This window comes from Pelodiscus sinensis, chromosome 8 (assembly GCF_052426305.1).
Source record: "Pelodiscus sinensis isolate ZL-2025 chromosome 8, ASM5242630v1, whole genome shotgun sequence".
NCBI classification, from domain to species: domain Eukaryota; kingdom Metazoa; phylum Chordata; order Testudines; family Trionychidae; genus Pelodiscus; species Pelodiscus sinensis.
In genome coordinates, this window is record NC_143059.1 from 64,993,361 (window position 1) to 65,014,546 (window position 21,186).

Here is a 21,186-nt window from a genome sequence, read left to right on the forward strand (position 1 = left end):
GGGGGACCACTCAAAGATTTTAGAAAGTGATAGGGTTGCCAGGTGTCCGGTATTTTCACCTCCTGTCCGGTAAAAAAAAATTCAGAAAACACTGGACAGCTAAAATGTCTGGTATTTTCTGATTTTTTTTTTTTTCCCCGGCCAAGAGGTGAAAATCCTGGGCTGTTCAGCTCAATTCGGAGGCAGCCTGGCAACCTTAGTGCTTGCCGGGTTCCACGGGGGAGCTGTCCGGCCCGGCGCAGTGAGGCAAGATTGTGAGCAGCTGCTGGTAGCCTGTTAGGGCTTTTGTCTCTGGATCTGGCCAAAAATCCTCCCTTCTTTACTCCTGCAGCAGTTCCCTGTGTGGGGACTCTTATCTCAGGGCTCCCTACAGTTGTAGTTTTTGTGCTAGCTTTTGAATTGGCTTTTTTTTTCAGATGGGAGAAGCTCTAGAGCTGTGTTTCAGAACTTTGTAAACTCGCCCTGGTAGCTAGAGCTCTGTGGTTTGCTGGAGGCTGAAGCCTAGGCCCAGCAAAAAGCTAGCCAGCTGTGCACCACCTGAGAGTACAGTATGCAGGGCACTCAACACACTGCCTAATAAATCTACCATGCTGGTCATTGCATGGTGCTCACTGAAATGGCTGAAAGTGCCCAGGACAGTATGTGTTGCTTTCAGGCATTGCATGATATGCTTCAGTGCAAGGAGTGGCTGTTTGAAACCAAAATATGTTTTAAAAGCATTTTGGTGCATCATTTCCAGCACACTTTCATGTCACCCTGCCATACATGTACAAGTGTGTGGGAGCTCCTGAGAGTAACCCTACTGACTTTGTTGCTTGGCACTATTCAAAATTCAAAAATAAAGATATTCTTGCAATGTAGAACATGGGCCATATGGCGAAATCAAGAGAAGAGAATAATTTAAAGGTCTTTAAAATACTTAATCATTGTTAGGTTGCTTCTTTTTAGTTTTGTGGCTGAAGTGACATTTTAAAGTTAGTGGTATTACTTTGGATATACATTGGTGTAACTGGGGTCAGAATTTGATTGTGTGAAACACTAATTACCTGTTAGTGTGAAACACTAATTATTGTGTTGGTCTCCTGGATCAACAGTTCTCAAACTTTAGCAAACTGAGGATGTCATTTTGAATTACAGTTTTTTGTGTGGACCCCTCAAGTCTCCTCTGCCTAGTCTCAAATCTCACCCCCCCCCCGCATTCCTCTCTCTCCCCCAATATCCTGTCCCTCTTCCCAGCCTTACACTACCCCTGCTCTGCCTTCTGCTGCCTGTCCCTGAGTGCACTTCCATCTATGCTCTTCTCCATCCCTCCCTGCACCTGCTGTTCCCCAGCGCAAAGCACTGGGAGTGAGGGGGAGGAGGAAGAAGAGGGAGGGAAAGGATTTGATCAGCAGAGTTTGAGAACCCCCTGGAATACTCTTGCAGACCTTCCAGGGGTCTGCAGGCCCAAATTTGAGAAATGTTGTCATAGATAATTCCACTTTATTCTGTTGTTGTGGAACAGTGCATTTCTATCCACCTATGTCTGTATCATTAGACGTTTTGTTTTTCTGTTACTCTCCCTTTAGCATGTAGAGGAGTTGCTTAGACAACAGCAATTTTTGGAGATCTTCCTGGAAGGCACGCGCTCTCGGAGTGGAAAAACATCCTGTGCCAGAGCAGGTCTTTTATCTGTGGTGGTAGATGCTCTCTTCACAAATGCTACCCCTGACATATTAATTATACCTGTGGGAATCTCCTATGATCGCATCATTGAAGGTCACTATAACAATGAACAGCTGGTAAGAAGCAACTGAAAATTTATAATCTTACCCAAGGGATTTTCTGTTTATGTTGAGTAAAAATGTATCTCTTTTTTGTGCTAGCATTAAAAATGCAAAATAATCTGAATCGTAAAAGCTCTGTAGGTCAAGGACTGTTTTGATATTTGAGTCTTGTATATCACTAGATACAAATTAATCATTTAACAAATACAAATAAGGATAAAAGCCATCTGATTTCTTAGGCTTTTGTGATGGCTCTATTCTTTGACTTTTAAAGCTGCAGTGCATGTCAAAAGAATTGGACTTATTGTAACTGTGGTTATGCTTCCTTTAAATACTAATGAGCTTTTAAATGCAAATGAACATTAGTTTTGCTTTTCAATGTTTTGCAGGGGAAACCTAAGAAGAATGAAAGTCTTTGGAGTGTAGCCAGAGGAGTCTTCAGAATGCTACGGAAGAATTATGGATGCGTCAGAGTAGACTTTGCACAACCATTTTCCTTAAAAGTAAGATTTATATCTATAGAAACACTTAGATTCTTATGAGTTTTAGCTGATTTCAAATGCAGGAAATGACAAGCAAAGTTGTTAATAGAGAAGTATTGCTTTCAGTCTCTCAACTGTTTAAAAAAGGTAGGAAGTTGTTTTAAAAAAAAATCACTATTTGATACCCTTGAAGAAGATTGATAATGTGTTGATCCATAATATGAAGTCAGTACAAATTTGAGTGCTGTAACATAGTGTCAGACCAGTCATTGGATTTAAAGCCATTTTCTTTATTCTAGTAGTGATCAATAATAGAAGAAAGTAAAATTTCCCCATGATGCATCTAACTGGTTATAGCTATATTAATTTCTTTAAAATATTTTTACCCTGCCTCTCTATTTAAAATATTCAAGGCGCTTACAAAATTTTTAAAACACAGTAATTGGAAATGTATTTCTTGTACAATAGTTGACTGAGAAATAGTTTTTTATCTTTAGGTCTTATACAGCAAGCAATATGTGTTGTGGCAGACCACAGGCAGTGGGCTTCAGGAGGTTGGTGGAGGGTAGGTACACTGGTAGTTTGGGTGAGTGGATTTGTGTTCCCTGCATAAACTGCCAGAGACTGCTGCTCAGGCAGGTACCTGAGGTTCATTAAGAGCCGGCCTGCAGCATCAGGCTAATTAGACACCTGCAGCTAGTTAAGGCCATTATAAAAGGTTTCCCCTTAGATAGGGAGGGGATGTAGAGGACTAACAGACCAGAGAGGAGGAAGTACAGTGTGAAGGAGGACTGAATGTTACAACTGGGAGAAGTTCTCACCAAGGTGCGAGGGAAAAGTACTATGGGAGTGGTTGTGGAAGTGGACCAGTGAAAGGCTACTATTAGGTGGGGTAAGGGCGAGATCCCCACTAGTGGCCGATATCGAGGGCCCTGTGTCAGAACCTGGAGTAAATGGACAGGACCGGGCTCCCCCTAACGTTCCCCATGCCCAGTGGGCTACCACTGGGGAAAGGAAGAGTCTAGAACCTCCCCGAAGCTAGTGACTTGCCTGTGGTGAATTGGATCATTAAGTGAGGACTCTCGCCCTCGGGAGAGACAAGGTACAGTGGGAGGTTCACTGTGAGCCTCTGAGACGTACTAAAAATCCGCCAGGAAGCGCAGGACCCAGGAGGTATGACTGTAGATCTGCCACAGTATTAAAATGAACAAAATTTCAGTTTGAGAAACAACCCTAATTTTAGTATCCCAAACGTAATTAATGCTACTCAGTCTGGATTTGTGGAGTCTAGACACTGTTAAATTAATTAGATATCTTTTTTCTGAGTTTCTTAATGGAAATAATGTTGATCCAGTGTGTTTATATATTGCTATAAGACATTTGTAAGTATGCAGTCAGTGCAAGCTATAGTTTGTCACTGTCAGAATTTCTGTCATGTTGTTCATCTGCGGAGATGCCCCATTTGCTGGGGTTCAGGAGAAGAGCAGTGTAAGACTATCCATAGAAAAATCTCACATTCACTTTAAATGGTTCCGGATCTATCCCTCAGGGAGTTTCTATCAAAGTGGAGCAAGGAAACCTCGTTTAAGTGTGTGTGTTTAATTGCAGTATTTCTCTCAAGCTAAGAATTCTGTTTATCAGGAAGCTTCCCCTCTACCCCATGCTAACTCTAGACAGAGTTGGCACCACCTACACACCAGTGAAGAAACTCTAGTGATCTTCCCACTATCTCACCTTTTATTTTTTTGGTTGGTGGTTTTTTTCCTAGGTGTTTTAAAATCACTTTTGAATTAACTTATTCTTTCATGCTTGCTTTCTCTCTCTTTGTGGATTCACACAATAAGGACAGCAAAATTAGCTGTTGGATTCTACAGTTAGTAGGAAAATGTACAAATAAATATTATATTTACAGGAATACCTAGACAGCCAAAGTCAAAAACCTATGCCTGCCATTCTGTCCTTAGAGCAAGCTCTGCTACCAGCTATACTTCCTTCACGGTAGGATGTTTTTCTGGAACCTTTTTGGTAGTATTTTTGGATTAATATATGTTTCCAGTAATGCCTGGTAGTTATTCTTAAGAACGTAACTATCTCCCATGTATCTCCCACATAATCCAAACATTATTTCTAATGAGTCTAAGATTCATTCACTCACTGATTTCTGATTCAGTGTTATACGATTGCCCGTGAACTCCCATCTGCTAATTACTATGTGCTCAAACTGTGAAACTGTGTTATGGAGATATTTCTGAATTTTAGATGGTTTTGTATGTGAGTTGAGTAATGTGCATGACTTGTCTAAGCCTGTGTGGTGCTACTTGATTCCTGTAAAGAGAAGTTGTGAGTAAGTCGTTTATCTTTCAAGCCTTGTCATGCCATGCCTATCCTTGCTTTGATATGCAAAATAGCTGGACTGAAAACTATCTTCTAAAAAGGTTTGCATAATATGCTTTTTGTTGACTGTATTCATTGAAGCAAAGAGGTTGTGGGGGCATATCTCGTGTAATGGAGAAGTCGTGAACAGTCAAAGAACAAAGTAAATGCTTTGTGTTGCTTTTCCTGGTAGATCTAGGAACATGTAATACAACATGGAGACAGAGTCTGGAATATGTGTAGCAAAGCTGTTTATCGAAAACTTTATGGGACTTGTAATGCTTAGCAAATTTTTTTGTATCTTTGTTAGATTGATTTTTGTGTGTGTGCGCATTATAGTTCACTGTAATGTAAATGATCACGTTGAACAAGACTTGGATGTTTTCACAAAGAATTTTCATGCTATCTTCAGGCCTAACGATATGGTGGATGAAGTTTCGGAGGCTGCATTGGGTGATTCTAGGGATTTATCCACCGAGCCCTTTAGAAGACAGTTGATCGCCAACTTGGCTGAGCATATATTGTTCAGTAAGTATAGAATCAATCATACGTACTGACTGTACATCTTGGTCTTATAAGCATTAACTAATTTACTATTTGATATAATTTTTACATGGCTGATGGTGATTTCTTTTCAGATAAGAATTTAATTTACTAAAACACTTATAATCTCATTCATTTTTTAATTGTCTGTTTACAGCCGTCATTCTCAAATTTCATTGCACCATGACCTCCTTCAGACAATAGGAGGAGGTACTGAGTCTGGCTGAGCCCTACTGTCCTGGGAGGTGGGGAGAGACAAAGCCAGAGCGCACTGCCCTGAGCTGGGGCTGGGGGAGCAAGAGCTGAAGATGCAGGCAAGAGGCTTGTAACTTGAGCCTTGCTACCCAGGGCTGAAACCCTCAGGCTTTGTCTTTGACTCCAAGTAGTGGGGCTCAGGCTTATCCTTCGGAAAGCTCACTTTGCAGCTCACTTTGGGTTCCTGACCCACAGCTTGAGAACCACTGCTTTACGACATGCTTATTTTTTGCTATGCTGTAAATGAGCATCCCAGCATACAAGCCTATCAATGCATATGAAAGAATTGATTACTTCCATAAGTCAGGGTGTTCTTTCAACCCAAACCTCTCGGTAACTTTTACTCTCTGCGAGGTGGTGTCAGGAAATAATTCAGGGGAGACACGGTCGTCCGACCGATAGATGGATGGTACAAACAGAACAACACCAGAGTGCTTTCACTTAAAGCTAAACTTTACTTCGTCTCAAACACTTACACACGTCCGCAACAGGTTAGTAAAACACCCCCACCCTCGATAATTACCGAAGTTGAGTGTGGCTCTCGAGTGACACCGATCAGACTTCCGATAGCCAGTCTTCCATCTGCAAGTGAGAGCAAAGATGCGTCCAGAAGTGAAGAGTCCTCGAGGCATCCCTCCAACTGTTCCCAAAATTGTCCCCCCAACTCAAACTTTCCTTCCCTATTTATCCATTAGTATTACAATAACATGTCACTCTCAAACTTGTTAGGCTAGCACTTTTTAAAGGTTAGGCAAGAGGGTTTCTTCTGATCATCGCTTTCACCAGATGCGTTTTTTCTTTTTCAGAGACTCCATACTCGGGGACCCTGACAGATATATGTCTTAGGGCATTTAGACTAACTTCCTGTTTTTCTTACTGTATAGCTCAGCGATTTCATTAGAGATTTGGGCCTCAGGAAGGACGCGGGGTCAAGCTGCCTTCTCTGTGGCACCCAAACTCCCCTTTTTGCCCTCCCTGACTTGGTCATGCTGTCTAGGCCTATTTTGGGCCTGTTAGCTTGGTCACTAAAGTTCAAGCAGCAAGTAATAGCGGTTCAGGCACATTACTGCATTTGCTGAAATCTCTCCGTACAAGGGATAGTCAGTTGCTTTTTGTCAAATTCTTGGTCAAGATATACAGGCAGTCCCCGGGTTAGGTACAAGATAGGGACTGTAGGTTTGTTCTTAAGTTGAATCTGTATGTAAGTCGGAACTGGCGTCCAGATTCAGCTGCTGCTGAAACTGACCGCCAGTTCTGACTTACATACAGAATCAACTTAAGAACCCCAAGCGTCCCCAAGTCAGCTGCTGCTGAAACTGATCAGCAGCTGATTCCAGGAAGCCCGGGGCAGAGCAACTCTGCCTCGGGCTTCCTGTAGTCAGCGCTGGTCAGTTTCAGCAGCGGCTAAATCAGGACTCCTGGGGCAGAGCAGCTGGGGTGCTGCTGGGTTGCTCCAGTAGCGCCGCTCCTCGGCACTACTGGACCAACCCAGCAGCACCCCATCTGCTCTGCCCCAGGCGTCCTGATTCAGCCGCTGCTGAAACTGACCAGCAGCGGCTGAATCAGGACCAGAGCAGCTGGGGTGCTGCTGGGTTGGACCAGTAACGCCCAGAGCGGCGTTGCGGGACCAACTGGCAGCACCCCAGCTGCTCTGCCACAGGCGTCTGGAGAAAAGCCTAGTCTGCTGGGGGGGACACGTACTAGCTGCACCCCCCCCCACCCCAGCAGACCAGGAAGACACGGGCGGCGGACCGAGACGCACCGCGGTCCCGCCGCCTGGGTCCTCCACGGCTTTGCTCCCAGTCTCCCTGGTCTGCTGGAGACCAGCAGACCAGGGAGACGGGGAGCAAAGCCTCTGAGGACGCTGGCAGCGGGACAGCCGCGGGGCGTATGGGGTGCCCCGCTGCCCAAGCCCCCCCGCGGCTTTGCAAAGCCGCGGGGGGAGGCAGGTGGGGGGGCTCGGGCAGCCCAGGGGTGCCTGGGCTGCCCGAGCCCCTCCGCGGCTTTGCTCTGCGTCTTCCTGGTCTGCAGACCAGGGAGACGCAGAGAAAGCCCCAGAGTACAGGGGCGGCAGGACCGCGAGGTCCCGCAGTCCGTGTACTCTGGGGCAGCCCCGTTCGTAACTGCGGATCCGACATAAGTCGGATCCGCGTAAGTCGGGGACTGCCTGTAGTCAAATTCCAGACCCAGAGAAAGTACTATAATAATAAAGGTAGTAAGTAAACACAAACAATAACGGTAATAAGTAAATAAAACGAGTTTGTCGGCTGTTCAAGAGTGTCTGGTGGACTTGGCCCCTGGTTCATCTGTTGACTTCCCTTGCTGTAAATGTTTGACTAAACTGTTCAGCGTTTGTATCCCTTTTGGCGATGAGTAGAAAATTGTCCATGGATGTAGAGATGTTGAATGTACCATGATTTTAAAAAATTACTGGGTTTGGTGTATCTTCCTTTCCAGCCATTGTCTGGTTGTGTAAGGTATATGAAATGCAGTTCAGGCACCAAATCTGAAATGTGAATTAAGATATAGCTATAGATAATGGTACTTAATTGCGTATGTTTGACAGAGTTTGTCCCAAACATATTCTATCAGGCTTATTGATTAAAATGACTTTGGTTAGTTGATGTTTCATACATCTAAAATACTACAAAAAAATTAAATAAGTAACCAACATAGTACTTTTGCTAGCTAGGTTCATGTGATAATCCCTTGTTACACATGAAGAAACTGAGGTACTGAGAATTGGGGAGACTTGCCAAAGATCATGCAGCAAGTCAATGACAGGGTATGTTGGAACTCTAGAATTCCTGGCTTCTTGTCCTTTGAGTCTCTTAGAGTACATTGCCGCTTGTTAAAAATGTAAGGGCCAAGTGTAATTATTAAATTAATGCTATTGTCATTTTATGCCATATGAATGATTTGTAGAGTTTTTCAGAAGCACAACAATATCCTGGCATAGCTTTGTTTTGTTTGCTTCTAGCTGCTAACAAGTCATGTGCTGTGATGTCAACACACATAGTTGCCTGTTTGCTGCTCTACCGACACAGGGAGGTAAGGCTGTATTGCTGCTGAAATAGTCATGTGCTGTTTTCATGAAGAATTACAAAATTCCAGCCATGAGAAAAGTGTGTGCTTTAATATTGCATTAAAGAAATATTTGGAAGAGATTTCCGCTAGCTGATTATAATAGGTATCCTAGTTAATGGTGAAACGTGCGCTACTCTGATTTCAATTATCATTAGGCTTGAGGCAGAATTTAATTTTTTATGTAATTTTGGCAGATATGTTTTTAAAATTACTTAGATTTTTAATTTTTAAAATTTTTATAATGATGCAATACTGTAGTGTGTTACAGTGAGAGGTAAGCCAGTAATTAATGACTGATGTTGAGATTCAAAAAGTTAAAATGTTATAAAATTAAAACTCAGATTGAATATTTGGCATGTAATGTTGACAAAGTAAATACCCTTAAATAAGTTCGCAAGTAGCATTTTTCTTCCTTTGCTTACCTGAACATTTTTATTATCAATTGACGCTTTTTTTTTTCAGTGACTTGTATGTATATGATTAAATCTGTTTCCTGACTTTTCCTGGTGTATATATAAAAACCTTCCAGTTCTAGTTATCAATGAAGAAAAAGTAAACTTTTCCTAAAACAGAATAATAATAAAAAAAGCCGCAAACCTTTCATCCCATGTTAATTTCAACACTTACTAGAGATTTTTTTAAAAGCAATAATTTTGTTCCTTGTTCTGTGTGGTGTTTTTTTTTATTTTTTTTTTAATCTCAGTTGTTTCAAATAAATTGCAGGTGGACAACTGCTGAACTACTATGTTTATTTTCAAATAAAATTTTCTTTCCTATTTTGTAATGGAATGATACTAATGTGTAACTGACATTTTAATGTGTCACTCCTAAAGAAAGATACAGTTATTCATTGTTATCCCCTCCCTCTTTCACATTTTGTCTAAAATCTCCCCCTCCTCACTAAGGAGTTGGGATGTTAGCTCTCTGGTAATCGAATAGTCGATAACCGTGTGAATTCTTATCAGTTATTTGACTATTCTATAGTCCCTGGAGGTGGGGCTGGCAGCCAATGCACTCCTGGCTCCTTTCCTGGGGAACCCTCTGACACTCAGTGCTGTTGTCGCTGTATGCGAGGCAGCAGAGCAGGATGGCGGCAGCCCCTATCCGGTGGGGGGGGGGGGGGGGTCCAAGTTCTCTACAGACAGACGCTGCTGTGGAGAGGGGTTGGCCACAGACAGAGGCTGATCCAGCAGCATCCCCACTCCCTGAGTGCGGCTGCCGGGGAAGTGGCGGGGACTGCTTTGCCCCCCCGCCTCCACGCATTTAAATAGTATTTTACATCCCTGCTCCTCATTCATCCAGAGCTCTAGGATGCATGTTTTGCTCCTAAGGGAATTCTGAACCTCTGTGCATGCACAGAATCGATGCCTCCTGCAGAGTTCTTTGCTTTCTTGCATGAAAGTGACTTTGTGACAGGGAAGCAAAGGAAAGCCACAACAGTGGTCACGCAGCCCTCCTCAGCAGTATGTTTTGGTACCTAGGGCAGCTAGCAAAGATGTAAATCACTGATGGGCTGTGGGTGATTTGGCTGGTGACTCCTCCTGTGCACTGGGTTTGGCTACTGGTACTGGCTGCATTGGGGAGGACGAGACTTCCCCTTTACCCTGCACAGCAGCTGAGGCAGCGTCAGGCTCCACCCCCCCTCAGATTTCTCCTCCACATGCAGAAGGCACTGCCAATTCCCCTATTCCCTGCACCCATTGCTCCTCAACTACAGCGGGAGGCATCTCTGTAGCTGAGGAGCAAAGTACAGGGGGTTGCTTTCCCCATGCACCCAATCCCCATGCATCTAGATTCCATCAGACCCATATCGTCTGCACTTAGAATCTCACCTTCCTTCATTTAGAACCTCCCCAATGACCTCCACTTCCCCTGTACCTGGAGCATCCCCATGAGCCATCTGCAGCCAGACCCCACTCCATGAAGCCTCACTACTTCAGTATCTGGATTTCCCATTTAGCTTTCCCACACCCAAATCCTTGCCAAGCTCCACTCACCTTCATCTGCACTCTCCTGAAGAATCCCATTACTGTTGCCCCTAGTAAGCCCCTGTGAATCCAGATCTCCCTCCCCCCTTGCTTCCTCCTCCTGGATCTCCAGCTGAGCTACCCACACTCTGTCCCACACAGAACCCTCTCAACCCGTACGTGGATCTTTCCACACTTGGATCTTGCCTTGCTGAGATTGCCTACCCACACCTAGTGCACTGCGTATGGAGGGGCAGGGCCTTAGCATGTTTCCACTGGTCCTTTCACTGTCTGAGTTGGGTGCAGCCTTACTTCCAAATCTGTGTCCTGGGGGAGGGAAGTGGGTGGGTGGGAAGCTGTAGAGTGATCTCCCGCTTCTGTGAGGCAGGGGCCTGTGCTCCCCGATGAAATACTAGAGCCTCCACATTTATTTGACAAGTACAATTCTGCACATTTTAAAATACTGTGTGCAGAATTTTTAATTTTTTTGGTGCAGAATGCCTTTAGGAGTGATGTTAGGAAATTAAATAATAAAACATAGACATTAGAAGAAATGGCTAAAATATAAATCCCTCCCCCCCCCAAACTAGGGTACTGTAACTTTCCAGTTAAATCCGTTCATGTGAAATGGCCATACTGGTTCTGTCCAAAGGTCTATCTAGCCCGGTGTCCTGTCTTCAAACAGTGGCCAATGCCAGATGCCCCAGAGGGAGTGAACAGAATAGGTAATCATTACATGATCCCTCTCCTGTTATCCATTTCCAGCCTCTGACAAACAGAGGCTAGGGACACCATTCCTACCCGTCCCGTCCCGTCTAATAGCCATTGATGGACCAAACCTCCATGAATTTATCTAGTTCTTTCTTGAACCCTGTTAAATTCCTGGACTTCACAACATCCTCTGGCAAGGAGTTTCACAGGTTGACTGGGCGCTGCATGAAGAAAAACGTCCTTTAGTTTGTTTTCAATCTGCTCCCTATTAATTTCATTTGGTGACCCCCAGTTCTTGTGCTTTGCAACATGATCTGAAGCTCAGCAAATATGGGCTTTTGGTAAACTGAGAAGGGAATTAATTTCAAGTTAAGAAATGCTCTTCCTCAAGCCTCCTACCAATTAAACAAAAGGTCTGCTGGTAAAAATATCTCAAGTGATATGACACGATGGCAGATGAGGGAATGAGATGTCTAAAGTACACAGGTTCCAAACCTGCTAGGGCTTTATAGGTTGTGAGATGTACCGTTAAGCACACAAAGCCGTCCTATCCTGCACTAGCTATAGTTTTTGGATTGTTTTAAGATGTAACCCCCGTAGAGTATTTTGCAGCAGTCCAATTGGAGGTGACAAAGTCATGGATTACTTTGGTAAAGTCTGCTTTGCAATAAGAAAATTGTTCATGTGATAATTTGTGCTTTGGATTTTTCAAAATTAATTGTATATTTGACTTGTTTACTTGTGTTTTGAGATTACAGGTTAAGTTTAATTGTTCTCTTAACATTTTGTTTTGCATGAGGTTTACATTATTTCATTTTGCGACTCTTGTCTTCAGGGAGTTGATCTTTCCAAGCTGGTGGAAGACTTCTTCTCCATGAAGGAAGAGGTCTTGGCCCGTGACTTTGACTTAGGATTTTCGGGAAATTCTGAAGATGTTGTCATGCATGCCATCCACCTGTTGGGAAACTGTGTAAATATTACAAACACTAACCAAAATAATGAGTTCTTCATCACTCCCAGCACAACTATTCCTGCTGTTTTTGAGCTCAACTTCTACAGCAATGGTGTACTGCATGTCTTCATCAAAGAGGCCATTATTGGTATGTACTAGATTTTAGCAAGAGAAGATGTGTTTGTATAGAGGCTTTTGTTTAAATTCAGGTGGCGAACCTCAGCCCTCAGGGCTGGATGCGGCCCCCAAGGTTCAGGGTTCCCTCCCACTAGTGGGGAACCTGCAGTGGTGCTCCAGGGCTCCCCGCCCCACCCTACAGCGGGGCTGAAGCACACAAACTACTAGCCTGGGCCCCCCAGGTTCTGGTGTGCGAGGAGAATGTGAGGAGTGTCGTTCTTCTCAGTCAGGGGCCAAATCAGTGAGGGTTTTTTGGTTTTGTTATTGATTTGTTTTGCTTCTCGTATGCAGCCCCTGACTGATTTTTCTGTGGGTCAGCAGCAGCCCCTGACCCCAAAAAAAGTTCTCCACCCCTGGTTTAACCTGGTTTAAACTCTCCCACATTCCTCCCTCCCCTCCGGGGCGGGGGGGAGTAAAACCATTTGCAAAGAAATAATCAACTTTCAAACAATTAAGCTATCTGGGAAAATAATTCCACCTGTCCTGTATCCCATGTTCACTATTACACAAGCCGAATAAATCATTCTCCTTGGCAGTCTCTAAGCATTGACCACTGCTAGAAACAGAGTACCTAATTTTATGTACCCATGCTCTGATCCAACATGGCAGATATGCCTGTCTTGAATATTAAAATAAGATTTTATTTTAGTTTTGCATTAACTGAACTAGGGATGTCAACATGGTGACGACTGCATGATTAACCAATATGCTTGGGTTTATCTGTTAATCTTGTCAACTACATGCATTTCTCTCCCCCCCCCCCCCCCAACCAGAGGCAGCAAGGTGGGGGAGGTGGGAGTTGGTGCTCATGGAGAGCAGGAGTTAAGCCATTTCCCTACGAGCACCAGATCCACCTGATCGAGAAGCAGCAGTACAGTGGGTGAGGAGGCAGGCAGGAGCTGATACACACTGGCATCTGTGCATGCTGGCTCCACAGACCCGCCTGTCCCCACTCTTGCTGCCTCCTACAGAGGCAGTAGGGGCGGGGCAGTTAGCAGTGCTGTGGGGATCTGGCTTAAAAGTTGGCTCCCACAACACTGGCTCTCCAGTGCCACGTACCACTCCTCCCAAGCTGCTGCCTCTGATGGGGGGGGGGGGAGACGGAAGAGGGACGGGGAGGCTGCTGCAAAGGAGCATTTTTCCACAGCAAGCTGCTCCGTGGTAACAGCCCCTGTCTGTGGGAGGGGTCTGAGTTCCCTGCGGAAAGGAGCTACCGCTGCGGAGAAGATTAAAAAGGCTCCTCTCGCTGACTAGCTCCGCCTGCCACCCCGCACTACTGCCACTGGTATAGAGGTGGCGGCAGCATGGGGTGACCGGGAGCTGGGAGCATGCTGGCTGCCAGCTCAGCCTTCGGGGACCATTGAATAGTCGTGTAACTGTTAGAAGTGGATGCAGTTACACGACTGTTCAGTTTAGGCATGTTAGATAACATGTAACTGAACACACATCTGATGACTACTCCCTCTTCTGTATTTTTTCCCAGGGGTAGAGCACATCTTGACTATTTTTAATTCTTATTAATGGTTGGCTCTGAATTACAGTTGAGAATTTTGCACATTGTGGTGTAATCTTTTATTTTTAGTAGCTTCATTATCTTTTAAAATCTGTTTCCTTCATTTGTGCACCATTGTGGTTCATGTATATGGGATGACGTAGCTTTAGTCAATTAATAGTTTTCAGTTCTATGTTGTAATGATTGTCAGTTTTTAAGCTCATATACCTTTCCTGTTAGTAAGCCTAAGTCTCCCTTCTTAAAAAGCTCTGTAGGAAAATTAACAACCATTGCATTCATATTTCTGCTGTAGCCTGCAGTCTGCACGCAGTGCAGAGTAAAAAGTATAGAAATGGCATCAACGGCATTTCTCCCAACATGATTAGCCAAGAACAACTGGTCCGTAAAGCTGCTAGCTTGTGCCACCTGCTTTCCAACGAAGGTGCTATATCTTTGGTGAGTGAAGCGCTTCCTAGCGTATTGTCCATAATTCCAACTCCATTCCAGTAATGTCGGTCTTGGTCGTTCTAAATGGAATGGACATTTTTTAAAAATTGAACTTTGTTTCTAATTTACTGGTGTGGTCTTAATGTACAGGTTGGACCACTCTTGTCCGGCTCCTTCGAGACCTGACTGGTCCCAGATGAGGGATTTTCCTGGATTAGTGGAGGTCATTTCTAGCTCCACTGTTGCCAGCTCCACCTCCTGTTCCCTCCCCCTCGCCCGAGCTTACTGGCTCCCCCCGCAGCCCAGCTGAGTGGCGTACCAACTCCCGTCTGCAGCCCAGCTGAGCCGTTCACCAGCTCCCGGACCTTTGCAGCCCAGCTGACCATGTGCCAGGCTTCTCAGCTCATAAGCCTCTATCCTCCCATCTTCAGGCATCCTAGCTGAGCCACATGCTAGTTCCTGGCCACCTCCCACCGCCAGCCCAGCTGAACCAATGGGGTGGGCAATAATTTTTGCAGGTGGACCACTTAATGCATTTTGGTACATGCTCATAGAAGGGCTCCATCCCTCTCAAAGGTGCGGGGCCTGGGGCAGAAAGGGTGGGGCTGGGGACTAGCCTCCCACCAGAGTTGTCTGGGGCCAGAGGCTTTGAATTAAAAACACAGCAAAGAACTTGCAGATTCTGGACCTGCCGCAACTGCATTGCCGGGCAGCTGCCCAGGCTTACTGTAGCTGTTTAAAGGGCTCATGGTCTTGGCCTCTGCTGGGGTGGAGCCGTGAGCCCTTTAAGTGGGATCTTGCTGCCTGAGTCACCTCCTGGAAATTCTGTGGCATGGGAAGCAAGATATGTTAATAGAAAGCAGCCAGTTGCAGTAGGCGGTCCGGATCCAGTACCCGGGCCACATCTTGCCCAGCCCTGATTGAAACAAACATGAACTACCAAATCAAGATCACCAAATTCTTTGCACGTGTGACTGGAGTCCAATCTGAAAGCAGGTCTCCAGATTTCAAAGGCATTTGCCAAATTAAAGAATACCCCAGTAATCTTGCTGCACGTCACCAAATATTTATCGGTGATCTTATCCAGGGCCTGACATGCCTTATTTCAACTGTAGACCAATAAAAGAACTGTACCAAACACTTCAATTTTAATATTGTATTGATAAATAAACTACTCATTTTCAAAAACAACAACAATATTTTTCCTTTTTCAATAAGTGTCCACTCAGAATATTAGAAATACATGTCCTCGTCTAATACGTTTGTTTCTGATGGGGGAAACTTTGCTGGAGTTTCCTAGCCCTTTCTTGATGTTTGAGTGGAGGATAAATTATGTTTGATATCTTGTCTGGGCTGTACTGTAGTTTGAAGAATAGAGCTGATCAATACAGCCGGTCCCCGAGTTATGAACGCATCGATTTACGACTGTTCATATTTATGACCAACCTCCTATACAACGTGGCAGTATGTAAGTGAATGTAATCCGACTTACCAATGGATCGAGTTATGACCTAATGTTTGGTACGTAACTCGTTTGTAACTTGGGGACCAGCTGTACATTTATGCTCCTTCTGCATTTAAGAAAAATAAACAATCATTAACCTCAAACTTGTGCACATTGACATCAGATTATAACCATTAAAAATAGGTCAGTTTCGATTTAAGCTTCTATCGGGAGTTTCTTTAAAGTGTAGGAGAATTTGGGGAATAGGTTTTGCAGTTTTTATATGTATTAAGATTTCATCCCAAACTGACCAATGATTACCAGTTATTCATTTAACAAAATAATTATAATTAGATATAAAATTTTAGGGAGGTCACCTGGTCTCTCTCTCCTGGCCAGTGAAAAGATTTTTCATATCTAAAATTAGACTGGACTAAGCGTTTGAAACATCCCATTGATGGATTTGTTTTCAAGTGTACCAGTGCAAATGAAAAAAAAGAACGTGCACTAATGGAGTGAGAGCATGAATAAGAATTGAGGAACTTGCTTAAAGGGGGCAATGCTATGTCTAAACAAAAACACTGGTTGATTAGGGTGAAAGAACATATAAAGGATTCAATTTTTTATCTTTTTATTTTTGTTCAGCCCTGTCAGATGTTGTACCAAGTTTGCCATGAGGCAGTTGAAAGATTTATACAGTATGGCATTCTTTTGGTGGCGGAGGTAAGATGATTAAAATTTTTTTTGTTCTCCGCTTTGCTTGCAGTTATGGAATCTTTTGCTTTTTACTTACTATGGGACTTATTCCAAATATGTAAACTGAGACTTTTTCACTTGAAGAGCATAACAACTAAGGAAATCCTAAACTGAAATCTCTTTATTCTTTTATTTTAAAGCACAAAGTACTATACTTTGTCAGAATCACTTCATGGGACCAGCATCCCAGCAAGCTAATGCTGCTTATGGTGACTTTTACGCCAACTCTTAAAGTGGCCTGTAGTGATAGCTTTTAATATTTAAGTCCTTGTAATTTCAGTGACTATGTGATATAGCTCATCCTTAATTCCCTGCACAAAGTACAGCTACACAAAGGGAACATAAAACTGCACTGTTGGGGTAACTGGGAATTGCCCTCATCTGTGGTAATCTATAGGTGATGCAGGCCTGAGGCTTGCTCTAACTTGCAACAGGTTCTCTTTCTGGTCTCTGTAATTGGGGAAGTGCAAAGTATCTTTGCTGCAGCAAATACAGCAAGACTGGGCTAAGAATGGAGGCAATAATTTGTCTTCCATATTTGTGCCCATCAGGGAATCTGTTAATGTGTGCATGTGCATGCACACCCTCCCCCCTCCATTGAGAAGTAAAAAGATGAATGTATTGTTGCATTTTTTTCTGTCAGAATCCTACACAGCTCCATGACAATTATAAATGGTAAAGTAGCAGAAAAAATAAGATGGTTACACATATTTGGCTGCTTCCTTCTTTAATTTCTCCTGTTTGAAGGTAAACTAGATCCACATCCCGTGCTTTGTGATTCTTGTTCAACTCCACTCTGTTGCAGCTCTTGGGATACCACAAGTTCCCTTTTAAATAGTAGTTAAATAGGTAGAATTCACTTCTTGTTTTCTAGAGAGAGATTTTCCTAGTTCTAAAACTCTTTTTTTTTCTGGACATGTTATCTAGATTTGTACATGAAATGTTAGCATATGATCATGTTTTACAATGCATTCTCTGCATGAAGCATTTCTTGTCCTCTGAATCCTATTCTTATTTACTTAATGTTCCAGATTCCAGGAAAAAAATAGGTGTGTATAATGGCATAAATGTCTGTTGTGTGTCTGCCTCTCAAAGCATATGTTTTGTCTTAGGGGCTTCATTATAAACATGTATCATCTGTCTCCCCGTCTTTGCCATCAATAACTGGGCTGGAAGTGGCTTATAGGTCATATATAATGCTTGTTTGTTTCCTTGACTTGATTGTCTCATTTCTGAATATTTTATATATATCTATTTGCCGTATAAAACTTCCTTATTCTCTGACACTTGTACATTCCAAGACATGATCTATTTTGGATCTTATATTAGATCCATCATTGCAGTATGTGAATGCCAGGGAAACAGAACTTTGTTCAGTCCTCTGATATTAAGGAATCAAATGATACTGTTGCAGTATTTCCTATTTCTTTTGCATAGGCTTGTATGATTCTGTTACTACATAAGCTGATATTTAAAATACCTTACTCATTTTCAGGTACTTTCCACGACCAGAACTATTAGGTTATGTTTATCTACCTTACTTCATCTGAATTGAATGGACAAACAAATAGGGCTATTTCCTAATCTCTCAGATACTCTGTACAGTTTTTCTAATACAATCTCACCACCACTTTCTGCAAGATTTATTTCAAGTACAGTATTGTCTCCAGGCTATACCGCTGTTCATGTCAGTTGCGTACATACTGATGTTTTCTCCTTTGATGCATTTTGCATCCTTTTAACTCATTTCTCTGTGTGCTTCTGATTGCTATCTTGTCTAATTTTGAGACACACAGCAAGTCAAGTATACAGTGTGTGTATCTTTAATAAACCAGGGTGAAACAGCGATAGACTTCATGTTTAATTCAATTTTAAAATATACATCATTAGTGGCAGACAACTGTGGGGAATAATCACAGTTTCCCTGTTTAGGACATTTGGGATACATTTTTTTTCAACTTAACCTCAGAACAATGTGTGTGATTAATTGAAGTCTGTCAGTTGTGTCTGGCTACTGCATTAACTGATTTTTATTTTTTTATATTTTTAATTTATTTTTTTACTGCTGAAAGTTGCACATTTAGGTCTCTGACTCATGTTAATTGGAACTTCGTTGGTTTTTCGAAGTTTCTCTTTTCCCATTGTTTGAATGGTCCACTCTGTCGGTCTAAAACTCTCAACACATAGTATCTCTTTAGTGCATTTTTCTGTTGTCATTGACTTTATTACTTGATTTAAAATAAAAAATCCTGATTACAGTAAGATTAGACTGATGATACTTCATTTTTTCCTAAGACCTGTCTGCATCTCTCTTGGATGGCATGAAAGGAAACGTTTTGTATTCTGTCTCTATTATGCGATTGTTTGAATCCTGCCAGACAGCAACACGATAAAAATGAAATGAATCCTATCTCCTAGCATAAGGATTCTTACAGAGTCTTAGTCCACCTGCTTCACATTTGTGAGTTCTTGAAGCAATTCTCTACTGTGTGTCTTACCCACGTGTGATTGTGAGTAAGTGAAACTCAAATCCCTTTTTAGTGTTGAACAGCTACTTAATATTTATTCTAACTTCAGTGACTCTGTTTCAGACTAGTAAAACTGATGTCAGATTTTAATAGTTAGTTCTCTCCTAGTTGAGGGAGGCGTCATCTGAGTCAGTCATGTTTTCACTTCAACTTCTCAGCTATGCTACCCAGCTTTCCCATGCTACCTGCCTGATGACTGAACAGCATTTCCACTTGATTTCTTTGTAAGCCCCTTCTTTGAATCTCACACAGCAATGTACAGAATCTTAAGCACTCACACTCTTGATTATGTTCACCAAGATATGAGGGAGTCTATGTAAAGTAAACCCTCTCTCTGACTGTAATTCTTCTGAAGATATATTTTACCAACAATGTGTCCCTTCTTGGAAGATTCCTCCTAAATGTCTCCTTCATCAATACATGGATCTGATAGATGGAGCATTTCTGACACACCTCAATCCCCAGGTACAGTGAATAGAGCCTTGTTGCTTCTCTGTAGTAGATTGAGTTTCTTATGCACCTGCAAAGGGAGCATTAGCTTGATAGAATTCATTTTGGTGAGACTGGTTCCTTGGTATACCAGATACATTCCTCCTTCCGTTACTCCTATGCTATCTGATCATGGCCATCCCTAATCCTTGCTTTGAAACAATTTCAGTACCAGTTAACATGGTCTGCCCATGTCACTCTCATGCCTTCAGTCAATTTCAGAAGACAGTCATTTCTGTCTTAATTATATTTATAATATATTGATCCCACACAAGCCTTGAAGAATGTTCATATCTTTATAAAGTGCCAGCCCTGGTGGCAATAATGGACTCTTTGGGTCTTTCTCTGTTATTAGTCACACTGAAGTTTTGTTGCTTCGTTTTCTCTTTCTAGTCTGAAAAATAACTGAATACTCTTCCGTCATGTACCAGAGTAACTCCTATCACCAAAGGCTGTCTATCCACAGCTAAGTAAAATGAATGTTTCTACATATGCAGCTGACTCAGTTAAGAGTATACCTTAGCCACTGCCATTTAATTTAGCTAAAGAGAGTTTGAGAATTTTAATATAAAAATAAAACCCCTTACTCAATCAGGACGACCTCCCCAGAGCAAATAAAATACTCATTGGGTAATGGTACATTTCTCTTATTAAAAGTGTAAGACATTCAGGCTGTCTCTACATTGGCACCCTTTTCCGGAAAAGGAAATGATCTGGAAGTGCTATAGCATAACCCCATGTTCTACATGTTTTCATTCCCAGATCTGTATCACTCTGAGGCTGTGTCTACATTGGCACCCTTTTCCGGAAAAGGGATGCTAATGAGACTTCGGAATTGCAAATGCCGCGGGGGATTTAAATATCCCCTGCGGCATTTGCATGAACATGGCTGCCGCTTTTTTCCGGCTCGGGGTTTTGCCGGAGAAAAGCGCCAGTCTAGACGGGATCTTGTGGGGAAAAACCCTTTTCTGGAAGATCCCTTATTCCTACTTTCAAAGGGTTTATTTTCCACAAGATCCCGACTAGACTGGCGCTTTTCTCTGGCAAAACCCCGAGCCAGAAAAAAGCGGCAGCCATGTTCATGCAAATGCCGCGGGGGATATTTAAATCCCCCGCGGCATTTGCAATTCCGAAGTCTCATTAGCATCCCTTTTCCGGAAAAGGGTGCCAATGTAGACACAGCCTCAGAGTGATACAGATCTGGGAATGAAAACATGTAGAACATGGGGTTATGCTATAGCACTTCCAGATCATTTCTGATAACATGGTTTGATCTAACTGTAAACCTCAGTGTCCTTCTTATTGTAGCTAATTTAACATATATAATTTTTTTTGCCATTTTAAATAATGTTTAGATTTCTAAACATGTCGGTATCCTTTCCCATGTGCACATCTATATTACAGACTAACATTTTACAAGAAATAAGCCAGAGACAAATGAGCTCTCCTTAAGCCCGTTGTGATGGCAGAATAGATGCCATCTCATTGACACTCTCGCCAACATGTGCCCCTTGAAAGCCTGAGGAAGACCATATTTTGCATCATGCTTTGCAGCCTCTTACTGCAAATGAGAAGTGAGTTTGCATGAAGGACACTTCCCTAGAAATGCATTGACAGCCGCCCCTCCAAAGTTAAACTGAGTGCTATTAATTGCTGGAATGATGCAACACAAGGAGACCAGTGTTATCTCAGAGACTCAGGACAAATCACTTATTTT

General features: G+C 42.8%; 1 protein-coding gene across 7 annotated transcripts in view; it reads left to right on the forward strand.

Moving 5' to 3' along the window:
• The window catches only part of GPAM (glycerol-3-phosphate acyltransferase, mitochondrial), a 66,371-nt gene that overhangs the window by 36,909 nt on the left and 8,276 nt on the right, over positions 1 to 21,186 (forward strand). For all 7 annotated transcript variants that reach the window (XM_075935470.2, XM_075935471.2, XM_075935473.2 and 4 more), the window contains 8 exons: positions 1,569 to 1,781; positions 2,156 to 2,269; positions 4,161 to 4,246; positions 5,034 to 5,149; positions 8,400 to 8,470; positions 12,020 to 12,284; positions 14,119 to 14,261; positions 16,342 to 16,419. In XM_075935470.2, coding sequence (XP_075791585.2) covers positions 1,569 to 1,781; positions 2,156 to 2,269; positions 4,161 to 4,246; positions 5,034 to 5,149; positions 8,400 to 8,470; positions 12,020 to 12,284; positions 14,119 to 14,261; positions 16,342 to 16,419 — 1,086 coding nt within the window. The remainder of the gene's footprint in view (positions 1 to 1,568; positions 1,782 to 2,155; positions 2,270 to 4,160; positions 4,247 to 5,033; positions 5,150 to 8,399; positions 8,471 to 12,019; positions 12,285 to 14,118; positions 14,262 to 16,341; positions 16,420 to 21,186) is intronic.